Source organism: Nicotiana sylvestris, chromosome 5, assembly GCF_000393655.2.
Source record: "Nicotiana sylvestris chromosome 5, ASM39365v2, whole genome shotgun sequence".
Taxonomy (NCBI): domain Eukaryota; kingdom Viridiplantae; phylum Streptophyta; class Magnoliopsida; order Solanales; family Solanaceae; genus Nicotiana; species Nicotiana sylvestris.
In genome coordinates, this window is record NC_091061.1 from 164,798,097 (window position 1) to 164,811,065 (window position 12,969).

Consider the following 12,969-nt stretch of genomic DNA (forward strand, 5'->3'; position numbering starts at 1 on the left):
CTTGCTTCACGCCCCCTCCTTTTAACACATTGGTCAAAATGACAATATTATTTTTAGGATGAGAGACGCTCATCGATATTACTAGACTATAAGTTTTGATGGTGGATATATTGTAATTTAATTATGTGATGCTCATGCTGCTAGACACAGAGGTGGATGTAGAGTTGTAATAACGGGTTCAACTGAACTTTGTACTTTTAATGTGGGGTATAAATATATGCTTAAAAGTTTACTAAAATTGTAAGGCGAAATAGTTTCCCGGCCACTTAAACTTGACGGGGTTTTAAAAGCCGATACATAAACTTATAACTTTCCCATTTGAACACTCGAACTTATTTTTTCCATAACTAATAAACATATTTGACCATTGACCATGCCCATGTGGCATCAGTTGGTCCTAATCAATAGCCCGCCTGAGGAACACGACCCACAGGAGCGTGAAAACCCCCTTCCCAACGCCCAACAGTACAAAATGGGTTGTGTTTAATTGTATTCTTATTTGTTCCTTCTAAAATACCCCCCTCTCCATTTTTAAAATTTTGAAGCTCCATTTTCATTTTTTTTTTTCATTTTTTTAGACCGTGAAAATGGTGGAAAGTTGTATATTGTAGAGTTGAAGCTAAGTTTTGCATCATTTGGAACAAACGAAGCTCGATCAGAACAAGACTAACAGATGATAATACTTGGAGGTGTGCAATCCCGGTCATAAGCTTTTCTTTCACTAAGAATCTCTAGCAGCACGATCCCAAAGTTATAGACATCAGTTGTCACATCTCCGTTAAGATCCTTCTCATTAGGTGTAAGCAATCCAAAATCTGCAATACGAGCTCCCCAATCAGCGTCCAACAGAATGTTCGAACTCTTCACATCACGGTGCACAATAGGAGGAAAAACTTCCTTGTGAAGGTACTCGAGCCCCTTTGTAGCCTGCATCGCAATCTTCAGCCTAAGGTTCCATCTCAGACGAGAAAGACCGCCGTGGAGATGGTCGTGAAGCGTTCCGTGAGGCATGAGTTCGTAAACAAGAATCTTCTCCCCCATTTCTGCACAATAACCTAACAAATTAACTATACTGCTGTGGCGAACACTGCAGAGGATCTCTAGCTCCATCTCAAATTCTCGGTTGTTGGTATGTATAATCGTAGCAGCATTGGCTCTCTTTACCAAATCAGGCTCATTCAAAAGGCTTGCATTAAAGAGGGGACCAGGGTTAGAGTTTTCGTGCCCTTGACATATAAGACATTCATTGGTCATTTGTTGAATGGATGGACACGTATGTGTATGTGTAATATACGCGCACATGGTCTCTTGTCAGATGTGTTTATTAGTTATGGAAAAAACGAGTTCGAGTGTTTAAATGGGAAAATAGAACGTTTATGTATCGGCTTTAAAAAATCCCGACAAGTTTAAGTGGCGAGGAAGCCATTTCGCCAAATTATAATAAATAGTAGATTTGAACTTATAATTTTAAAAATACAACGAATTCAAGATAAAACTCTTCTAGAATTGAACCTATAGAACTTAAATCATGCGTAAGCGTCTGACTAGACATAGTATTGCATCTTAACGAATTAGTACTTTAGATGACATATCTTAATTGATTAAATAATGCGTTTGATGTAATCTATAGTACGGTATCGGTTATTCGGCCGCAGCATATAAACTTACAGGCAAAGCACTAGCAAAGTTCAATGCATTTTGGATCATTTTTTTTTACGAAGAATTTACTTTTTTTCCCTAACCTTTTCCGACAAATAACAACAAATCCAGTATAATTCTATAAATTGGGTCTAGAGAGGATAGTTTATACGTAGATCTTATCCTTACTTTATATAGGTAGAGACGATATTTTCGATAGACCCTCGGCTCAGGGAACAACAGAGATAAAATAAAGCAGCCAAGTAGCAAACAATGATAACAACAATGTAATATGGTAACGATCGTGAATGACACAACATGTAATAATAAAGAACCATGATATGATAATACAAAAATAATCCTAGTACTACTAGTAAGATTAGGAGAAATATACTACTATGAGTCACTACAACCCTAATCACCGAGCTCCACACCTTTCTATCGTGGGTCATATCATCGGTAAGATGAAGCAACGACATATCCTGCCTAATTACCTCTCCACAATACTTCTTAGGCCTACTACTTCCCTTCCTTAGACCCGCCATGGACAACCCCTCTAACCTCCTGACCGGAGCATCTATATCTCTCCTCTTCACATGCCCAAATTATCTCAACCTTAATTCCCACAACTTGTCCTCCACAGATGTCACTCCTACCTTTTTTTCTAACTTTTTCTAAACAAAAAATTAAAATAAATCCTATTTAAAATTATTATTTTAAAAGAATTTGGCCAAGCACCTTAACTAACCAAATTTATAACTTATAAGCACTTTTTCTTCAAGTCAAGATTTAGAACCCGTTTGGATGAGCTTGTTGTAGGTGACTTTAAGCCAAAAATTATAAGTTAGGAATTTTAATTTTTGGCTTATTTTTATCATTTTAACTTTAAAACAAGTGCTTAAAAATACTTTTTTATTTTATCCAAACACGACAAAATAGCTTAAAAGCTATTTTAACTTAAAAACACTTAAAATAAGTCAATTCAACAGGCACTTACTTTTCATAATAAAATAAGTACTTTAAAATGAGGTCTATGTATGTTTGCCTCTAGCGAGCATCCAATTATGGCAAGAACGCACTTATAGCCGGTCTGGTTAAACTTCTAAAATCAGCTTATTTTGAATTTTTTTTTTAAATATTCTTTAATTTTTTTTGGTGATAAGTAGTTTGTGTTTGGCTAATTAATTTGAAAAGACTTTTGAATAGTAATTAGTGTTTGGTCAAACTTTTAAAAACTGCTTCTAAGTGTATTTTTTTCAGAAGTGCTTTTAAAAAAGTGATTTTGGAGAAAAGCTATTTTTTTATGATTCTTAAAAACTGTTTATGCTTTTACTCAAAAGCATTTTTGGCAAATTCTAAAATGTTGGCCGAACACCTCAACTCTGGAAGTAGAAAAAAATACTTTTGGTAAAAAAAAAACTTGGTCAAATGGACTATTAATCATGATCAATCACCAACAGGTTATAAATATGACGTGGGGCATAGAGGAGTAGAAATGACATCAGGTAGCTACTCTAAAGGGTTAGGAATTAGCCATTGCATTATAAATTTCAGTTTTTAGTTTAATTTTTCAAGACAAAAATGTCCTGAGTTGTCCTAAAGTTAAGATTTTTAATTTAAAAATTCAAGACAAAATTAGTACTAACTAATCTCTAAATAGCGTCTTTGAGAATGGCTAAAATTATAGTTATCTTTCAATTACTATTACTTTGCAAATGCTGGTTATATTTTAATTAGCCGCTCTAAAATTAGATATTTGTAAAAATTATACCTTTAACTTTGTTAGGAGCTTGTAATGACCCGACTAGTCGTTTTGCTTTTTAGAACCCCGTCCCCTTAGATAAGACTTCTCATACTTGCTTTTACTGATTTATGACTTGCAGGAATGGTTGTTCGAGATTTGGATTGAAATCAGAACACTTGGTTCCTTAAGGTTGGCTTAAAATGCCAAGTTTGACTTCGGTCAACGTTTTGAGTAAACGACCTCGAAATCCGAATTGAAAGGTTCCAACAGGTTCGTATGATGATTTCAGACTTGGGCGTATGTCCGGATCGGGTTTTGGATGATCCGAGAGCATTTTGGTGCCTAATAGTGAAAGTTGATTCCTTAAGAATTTTTAAGTTCTTAAATAGTTGGATTGGAGCGGGTTTTTGCGTTATCGAGGTCCGAACGGAATTCCGAGATCGGGAATAGTTCTGTAGTATCATTTAAGACTTGCACGCAAAATTGGTGTCACTCCGAGTAGTATAAGTACGTTTCGGCGCGTTAGAAGTAATTTGAAGAACTTGAAATTCATAAGTTTGATTTAATTAATTTTAGGGGGTGATTCTTAGATTTAGCGTTGTTTCGGGCGTTCTGAGGGTTCGAGCGAGTCAGTTTTATGATTTCGAACGTGTCGGTATATTCGGGCGGATCCCAGGGGCCCCGAGCGTCAACCACACGAGGCTCGAGTGAAGTTGGAAAAAATTGGAAAGGAGCTTGCTATCTGTCATAACCGCACCTGCGATTGGTCAGCCGCAGGTGCGGTCAACACATCGCAGAAGCCGCCAAGGGGAGGAGCCTAGGAACCGCAGATGTGACTCCTTCTCCGCAGAAGCGGCTAAGCAGGAGTGGCTCAAAGACCGCAGAAGCAATCCCAGCTCGCCTGGCCTAACTCCGCAGATGAGGACCCCCTCTCGCAGAAGCGAGACCGCAAATGCAGTCCCCTGACCGCAGGTGCGGAAATCGCTGAAGGCAGTGCCTTCATTTAATACAGGAATGTGTCATTTTTAACACATTTCCACCTTTCTTTGGGCGATTTGGGAGCTTTCAAAGAGAGGAATTTCACCTAGCATCTTGAGGTAAGTCCATCGTACTTATTTCTAGTTTAATATTTGAGCCTTGGGTAGATTAACACATAAAGATTAAGGAAAAATCATGGGATTAGAGCAAAACCTAGAGTTTTGATAAAAGTTAGATTTAACCACGAAATTTGTTATGGAATGAAGTATAAATCATATATTATTGATCCTTAGGTTATAAAGAATGACTTTCTTCGAAAAAAATTCGGAATCTGGGCACGTGGGTCCGGGGTCGGATTTTAGGAAACTTGTGCTTAAAGGTTGGAAAATTACTTTAGTAATTAAAATATGAACTCTTGAACTTGTATTAACTAGTTCCTACCTCGTTTAATTAGTTTTGGATCGTTCGGCTCCAAATTGAGGGTTTGAGCACATTCTTGGTATTGGAAGTACGCTTTGGAGCGAGGTAAGTCTCATTTCTAACCTTGTAAGAGGGAATTGTCCCCACAGGTAAAATAATTGGATAAATTGCTTTTAAATACGAGGGCTACGTACGCACTAGGTGACGAGAGTCCGTGCACAGCTACTATTATGTTAATTGTCCGGATAGTTTAGGACCCGTATCATGCCATATTTGTGAATGTTTATGTCCTTTCATGCTAATGAGACCACCTAAGATATGCTAGAGATTTGAAAATGAACATATGTGAACGTATGCACTTGCTTGAACATTTGTATGAATTTATTTGAATATAAATGTGCCTTTATGTACTTTCTTGATGATAATTGATATTTGAGGATCGGGCCGATCACCTTGGTAGAAATAGATGCATCTATGGTTCGCGTCATTCGACCCTCTGGCAGTGCTCAGTTTCTTTTCTGTTGGACCGGGCCGTACGACCTCGGCATAATGTGCGCATGATATCTATGTGAAATCTTATTCATGACTTACTTTGTTAAATGCACTGAAATGTAAATGGCTAACTGTGATATTATCTAGGACATGACTTATCACTTCTTGCTATAAATTGTTATTTATTTGTGACATTCATGCTTAGCATAATACTTTCTTATATTATTTGACCCTAGTAAGTATCAAGTCGACCTCTCGTCTCTACTTCTTCGAGATTAGACGAGATATTTACTGTGTACATATTGGTTATGTACTCATACTACACTTCTGTATTTAATTGTACAGGATCTGAGGTAGGTACATCTGGCTACCAGTCTGGTGCGCGTTGATCGTAGTCCGAGATTTCCACGGTGAGTTGCTCCATTCCTATGCCGTTCAACAACATGATGGAGTCTCTCTGTACTTTTGGCTGTCTATTCTATTTCAGACAGTAAGATAGATTTATTCTTTTGTATATTCTACTAGATGCTCACATACTTGTGACACCAGGTCTTGACACACACATTGATAGACTATTCTTTTGGGGTTGTATAATTATTTTTGTACGTTACTAATTATCACTTGTTTTAAATTCAAATTAAGAAATTGCTGTAACTGTTTTAGTAAAATAAATCTAGAACTTATTAATATTTCTGCATTGGCTTACCTGACAATGATGTTGGGCGCCATCATAACCTATAATGAAATTGGGTCGTGATTGAGCTCTTTAATTTAATTCTGCCCCCGGCTAGCAATTACCTGCAACTTCTGATATTTTAAGAAAATTTAAGATTCTCTAGACAAGTCAAGGGGAAAACGAGAAAAAGAATTCTCAAAGTATAACCTCTTTATTTGAACGTCCCTTGTGCGTAGACAAAATAGGGCAGATCTTGAGAGTGGAATATATATATATATAATTGAAGCCTATTTTTATAGTTCTTTGAGATACAAAGTTGTTAAGTAATAATTTTTTATAATCAATTTCTTTAAGTATTTTTTAATTGATAGTATAGCTTATCAATCACATTGCTACATAGTTCTTTTTAATTTTTTATAAAATTTTGAAATTGTTACCATTAAATGTATTTTCAAAAAATTAACCATAAAACTTATTTTAATTTAAAAAAAATGGGACCCCCAAAATTTTGGGCCTAAAGCCTTTGCTTCAATTGCTTTAGTTTGATTCCTCTTCGATCTCTTTTGTTGGAGCTATGCGCCCTTGGTGACTCGAACCCACAACCTTGAATAAGGTTGTAAATGGAGGGTGTTGACCATGAGCCTGTTTGGATTGGCTTAAAGCTGGTCAAACTTGCTTTTAAGCCATTTTCAGATATTGGGAGTGTTTGGCAAACTATCTTTGACCAAATATTTTACCCTCTTATCCCTAATAATATTTATTATTCCAAAAATGTCCTTCACAACAAAATCCCAATTTGTTCTCTATTCCTGCGATTTCCTCCCTTGTATTTCTTCATTTTACTCTTTTTCTTTCTGGTTCTTCTCCAGTTGGTAACACTTGATTTGATTTACATTTTGAGTTTTTACTTCATTTTTTTGTCCACCGCCACTCATCTAGTTGGGATTATCTAAAGTTTTTCCCAACTATTTTCTTTCCATTTCATACTATTTTTTTTACATCAATAATCATACAATTCAGATTGAGTCTTATTTTAGGTGATCAGTTCAAACAAATTATTTCATATTTATATTAATAATTTTAAAATAAAATATTATAGTAATAAGCTTCTTTATAGTGTTAACAGCTTTAAGGATATCTCAGTCATTTTAATAGAAAAAGTGCTTACGAGCACTTGTTTACCAAACATTTCAACAACTTTTTTTAGTTCCAGCACTTTTATCCAAATACATAACAACTTATTTATAAATTCAGCTCTATCACTTAAAAAGTATTTTTAAGCACTTGTGCTTAAAAATTACTTTTTTTAAGTCAATCCAAACGGGCTCATATGAGCAACCCCTCTTGTCAGAAATATATATAGATTGGTCCACAAGGGTTGAAAGTTGAAATTGTCTTAGTTGAGGGGGCCACAAAGAAGGGAAAGAAAAAGACTAGTTCCTTTGTTACCAAAAAGCCTCGTTGTTTGACCCATACCAAGTCAACACTTGTGTTTTTGCATGGAAATTATAGTAACTAACACTGTTTTTCTCACGTTGTTTCTCCTATATAAATACATTGTTTCTCAAATAAAAACTCACCAAATTAAAACCCTTCTCTCTAATTCCTTCTCCGATCCAACCATTTTAGTACACAAAATATAATGTGTCCAGCAATGAATATGACTGTTGAAGATACTGAGAGTAGATATCAAAAAGGAGTTAGGCATTTATGTGAAAATGGGATTACTAAAATTCCAAGAAAATATATATTGCCAGTTTCAGATAGACCAGTAATTGTGAATAAAGAAGAAAAAATTGATGAAAACCTCAACTTGCCCATTATTGATTTTGCTCAATTACTAGGACCCAACAGATCCCAAGTTCTCAAATCACTAGCCAAAGCTTGTGAAGAGTATGGCTTTTTTCAGGTATAGTTTTTTTTGTAACATTGAAATTTGTCCACTTTTCCTTTAATTTAACCACTTTCTTCCATTTATTTTTTATTTTTCTCATATGAATTACTAATAGGGATCATATTTCTTCTTCTTTTACTCCTCGCTTTAATACGTTCTTTTCCTTCTTTGGGCTCGGGTCGATAGTAGCCGTGGCAATAATGCCTTGGAGCCAGCTGCCGACCCAAGGCGCCAATCGGAAAAATCATAAAGGGACGTTAAATATAATTCTAGAAGGACAAAAAAGACACGACTACATCTCTTCATAACTAAATTGTTAAGTGCATGTATACGTAGTTTGAGCTCAAATTAAGGAGTTTATTTACACTCACAAACGCCGTCATAGATCCGCCTCTGAAATAAAGTCTCTAGCATAGAATGTTTCATTCTTGTGTTGCCACTTGACATCTATTGAGTCACCACCGTACGGTGGTTGGAATGGCAAACATTCTTTACCCTTAGCGAGAGGTCTCGGGTTTAAACTCTAGAAATGAATTCCTAAGTCATTTTTAACAACAAAAAAAATGCAAAATAACTCCTCGAATTTGGAATAGTCAGACCAGTCCGATGCTTGAAAATAAATAAATTATTTTATCTCCTTAACAAAAAAAATGAAGAGAATGAGATTATTTATAGCTAACCCATTTTTTTTGTTTTGTTGATGTGCAGTTGGTAAATCATGGTATACCTAGCAAAATAATAGAGCACATAATTGAAGTTGGTAAAAAGTTTTTTGAGCTCCCATTTGAAGAAAGAGCAAAATACATGTCTACCGATATGCAAGCACCAGTACGTCTTGGCACAAGCTTTAACCAAAACAAAGATGGAGTTTTCTGTTGGAGGGATTTTCTCAAGCTTAGTTGCCATTCTTTGTCATCAAGTGATCTCCTCTCACTTTGGCCCTCTTCTCCTGTACATCTCAGGTGACTAATTAACTATTCAATATTTTAAAAAACAAAGTCAACTTGTATAATAAGAGTAGGATCCCTCACTTGCATTATAATATGCCATAACTAACTTCAATAGATAGCTTACTTAATCATCTCCAAAGTCAACTCGAATACTATTTAATTACAGTGTAGTTTTTATTTTTTTTAGAATTTTAAGTTCCTACCCATTGTATAAAAACTTAATTTATCACACTATCGGGTCATTTAAAGATAATTATGAGTCAATATCTATAATAAGCACTCCATTAATTTGTAGGATTTAACTTATGTACGCTGAGAGCAGAGGCGAGCAGGAATTTGAAGCTTAGCCAATTTAAGTTAGGGTTCTGGATTGATAATAATTTGTGCATATTCAATGGATTTTGTAAGACAAATACGGAGTTTGAAAAAAAACTACTGCATTTGGCCAGCACATAACTTTGTATTCTAACTCCACTCCAAGTTGAGGGAGTAAAGAATGTTTACATTAATATTAATTACTGTACTTTGACTTACTGTAGCAGGTTGGCTGCTTTTATGGACACACACCTATAATTAAGTATCTTTTAGGTCATGACCTAATAGAATAATATTGTTTTGCACTATCAGCATATAGAAGTTAAACTCTAAGTTTGTAATATGATAAAACTAGTAACTACCTTGTTATTACATGTTAAGCAAAGTGAAGCTTTTTTTAATACTATATATCTTGAACCTTTTTTTTCCTTTATGGCTGACAAAAATAGTTAATACTATATATGTTTTAATTGATTAATAGGGAGGCAGCTGCAAATTATGCCAAGCAAACAAAGTTGTTGTACCAGTTGCTAATAGGGGCAATTCTTGAAAGCTTGGGAATATTGAAGGAAAATAATGAAAGTTTGAAAGAATTTGAGGATGGGAGCCAACTCTTAGTATTGAATTGCTACCCTTGTTGTCCAGAGCCAGATTTAACACTTGGGATGCCACCACATTCTGACTATGGCTTACTCACACTTCTCCTCCAAGATGAAGTGAAAGGTTTACAAATACAACATCAAGAAAAATGGTTAACTGTTGAGCCCATTCTCAACTCCTTTGTTGTCAATGTTGGGGACCATCTTGAGGTCAGCTTCGTTTCATTTTATATGATACTATTACGATATTAGGATGTTGCACAACTTTATTGTCAAAGTCAGGGTTTTATATGATACTATTATTATATTTGGATGTTAAACAACTTTCTTGTCAAAGCCGGGGACCTTGAGGCCACTTTCGTTTTATTTTATACCACACTATTACTATATTAGGAAGTCGAACAAATTTTTGTTTAAAGATAATTTTTTCATATAATTTTAAGTTTTTTTTTTATTATGTATAGTAATTTTAAACTAGTTACGTCAAATTTTATTTAAGAAGATGAAGAAGTTGATGGACGATTGAGATAGAAAATTAAAATGTTTGACTCTCGCATTTCGAATTCCTTCATTCTATCTGAAACCTAGGAAGTATTATTCAACATCAATGGGGAAAAGTAAAAAAGAAAATTTGGATTGAAAGAAAAGGAAATAAGAATAATGGAAATGAGAAATAATGGAGATGTTTTTACAAAAGAATTTTAAATTTCGATGTTTCCAATTGAAATACTTACATACTTATTTGTAAAGAATTTCAAAACTATTAAGGGTGAAATTCCCTTCTACAAAATTTTAGCTTTATGATCTTTCTTTATCCTAGAGTAAACGAATATAAGATGTTCACAATTGAATATATTAAATGCTAAATTAATAGTTGTAAACACACACAAAAGAATCACAAGCTACAAGCTTGATGCTCTAAATATATGTATAGTTCGTCTAATATATACCGTGGTGAATGAAATAGAGATACTATATTATTATTTTGTTTGGTTACAAATTATGTGTTTTTCAAGAAATTATCACTATCTCATTTTTTTTCTTTATTCATTTGATGAACAGATATTTAGCAATGGGAGGTATAAAAGTGTGTTACATAGGGTTCTTGTAAATTCTTCAAAATCAAGAATCTCAGTTGCTTCACTACACAGCCTGCCTTATAGCTGCAAGATTCAGCCCTCTCCAAATCTCATCAATGAATCCAATCCCAAACTTTACAAGGATACAGACTTTGCTACTTTTCTTGAATACCTTTCCTCTTGTGAACACAAGAGCAAAAGTTTCTTGGAATCTAGAAAATTGACTAATTAAAATGGAACCATGTTATGCATAAGAAGATCACTGAAGGTTGTGATGGAATGGTAAACACCCCTCATTCGTAATCAGAAGTTTCCACGTTCAAGCATTGGGAATGAAGTTACCTTTTGACGGGAGTATTTTACCCCTACAATGGACTGACGCGAATCTAGATTAGTTGGGTCTCAAAATGGATACCATACACTAAATAAAAAATAATAAGTAGAAAAATGTACTTTAGTAGGGGTATTTGTAGCTAGTTAGTTATTATTTTTTCCTTGATTTTTGAATTTTGATTATTTAAAGTAAAAAGTTTGTGTAGCAGAGGTAGAATCTGAAGAAAATTATGGCTATAAAAGTTTTTGCCCTCTTAAGCTCATGGTTCTAATTTCTAAATATTGAATCTCAAAGTAGTACTAAAGATTATAGGGACTTTTAATTAGCTATACTATATTAAAAACTCATGTATCTATGATCTCTATGTTTTGTAGTTTTTAATAAGTATTTAGGTTTTTCTTACAAATTGTATACATTGCTCCTTAAAAGATTCTCACTCTATTATTAGTGCCTTCAATTAAGGGGTTCAATTACATCATTTCCTTTTTTTTCCCTCTCCTCTTCTCTCTTTTTTTTTTAACATCAAAATCCCTTAATCTACGCCCAAAATCTCCATCTTCTCTCTTCCTACCATTGCCGATAGATTTATATTATTAAAAAATCGTCAATTGTATCATTCTTTTGCTTGAAGATTAGACAACACTGGAAATGAAGAATATTCAAGAATTGTATGATAATTGTATCATAATTATAATTGTATCAGATACATCAATGCCTAAAATATAATTGTATCATACTTGTATTGTATCTAACTTGTATCTAGTACATTAATACCCAAAATAATACCTGATACAATGCTAATAAATTAATATACAATTATTATATGTTTGAGATACAAACTGTGAAATTCGTCACGAACTCACAACTGCTCGTAACAATATACAATGAATATACAATGAATATACAATGAATATATATTTGTAATACAATTCCTGTAACAATTATGATACATATACAATTATAATAAAATCACGATACATTTCTGAAAAATTGTGAAACAATTATGATCTTCATCTTATTCAAGTTTCAATCACAACTCTACACTAAAAATCTAATATAATCGTATTAGAATTGTATTAGTATTGTATCAAGTATTGTTTTGGATATTTATGTATCATATACAAGTCACATACAATAAAGATTTTAGATAGAAAGAAAACAAGATTCAAAACTTACCCACAACTTGATTCTAAAGCAATATTCTGAATTCGTCTGCATTGTATCAATAAGAAATAAAGATTTTGGATGATTAGTAAGAAAGAGAGAAATTAGGTTTGAAAATCTTTGGAAAAGGAAAAGAATCGGAATTGTTTTGGGGGGTGGGGGGGGGTATAAAAATAAAAGAGAAATTTTGGGTGATTATTAAGAAAGAGAGAAAAAAGAAATAAAATCTTAAATGCAGGGAGGTTATTGGAATGGGGTGGGTGTCGTATAACTGACATGCTAAAATTAAGGAAGGTTATTGAAATGGGGTGGGTGTCGTATAACTGACATGCTAAAATTAAGGGATCGTGAATTTTTTTTTAATGGTTTTGTATATAATAATTTATAAATATAAATATACAAATTAATTAATAAGGACCTAAATAAAGGTGATAAATAGATTTCTATTATACTATAACTAGGTAAAAATCCCAAAGGTTATAAGCATACTAGATTTGTTTTTCAACTTCTTTTGGGTCTTCTTTACGCTACTTTTAAAACATGGTTGGTATTAGATTATTATTGGACACGGTGTGGACACAGCGACAAAAGTTACAAATTTTCCTTCATTTATTACTTGACAATTGAAATGTGAAGTTAGTGAGTGTTATTACTTGACCTTTAATTAAAACATATAATTCTCGGTC

General features: G+C 33.7%; 2 protein-coding genes across 2 annotated transcripts; one reads left to right on the forward strand and one right to left on the reverse strand.

The window, feature by feature from the left end:
- Positions 1-666: 666 nt before the first annotated feature.
- LOC104249494 (serine/threonine-protein kinase-like protein CCR1) lies at positions 667-1,254 on the reverse strand. The gene has a single exon (XM_009805929.1). The coding sequence runs from the start codon at positions 1,252-1,254 to the stop codon at positions 667-669; it is 588 nt and encodes a 195-aa protein (XP_009804231.1).
- A 6,287-nt stretch (positions 1,255-7,541) lies between these two features.
- On the forward strand, positions 7,542-11,398 carry LOC104249493 (probable 2-oxoglutarate-dependent dioxygenase SLC1). Its single transcript, XM_009805928.1, has 4 exons — positions 7,542-7,857; positions 8,551-8,804; positions 9,589-9,916; positions 10,769-11,398. Exons 1-4 carry the CDS (start codon positions 7,591-7,593, stop codon positions 11,015-11,017), a joined length of 1,098 nt encoding a protein of 365 aa, XP_009804230.1. The 5' UTR covers positions 7,542-7,590; the 3' UTR covers positions 11,018-11,398.
- The last annotated feature ends 1,571 nt before the right edge of the window (positions 11,399-12,969 follow it).

Bases quoted from the DNA above. Each gene is read 5' to 3' on its own strand.
- LOC104249494 (XM_009805929.1), bottom strand. From the start codon at position 1,254: ATGACCAATGAATGTCTTATATGTCAAGGGCACGAAAACTCTAACCCT.
- LOC104249493 (XM_009805928.1), top strand. From the start codon at position 7,591: ATGTGTCCAGCAATGAATATGACTGTTGAAGATACTGAGAGTAGATAT. The intron at 7,858-8,550 runs GTATAGTTTTTT...GTTGATGTGCAG, and splicing joins AAGAGTATGGCTTTTTTCAG to TTGGTAAATCATGGTATACC. The intron at 9,917-10,768 runs GTCAGCTTCGTT...TTTGATGAACAG, and splicing joins ATGTTGGGGACCATCTTGAG to ATATTTAGCAATGGGAGGTA.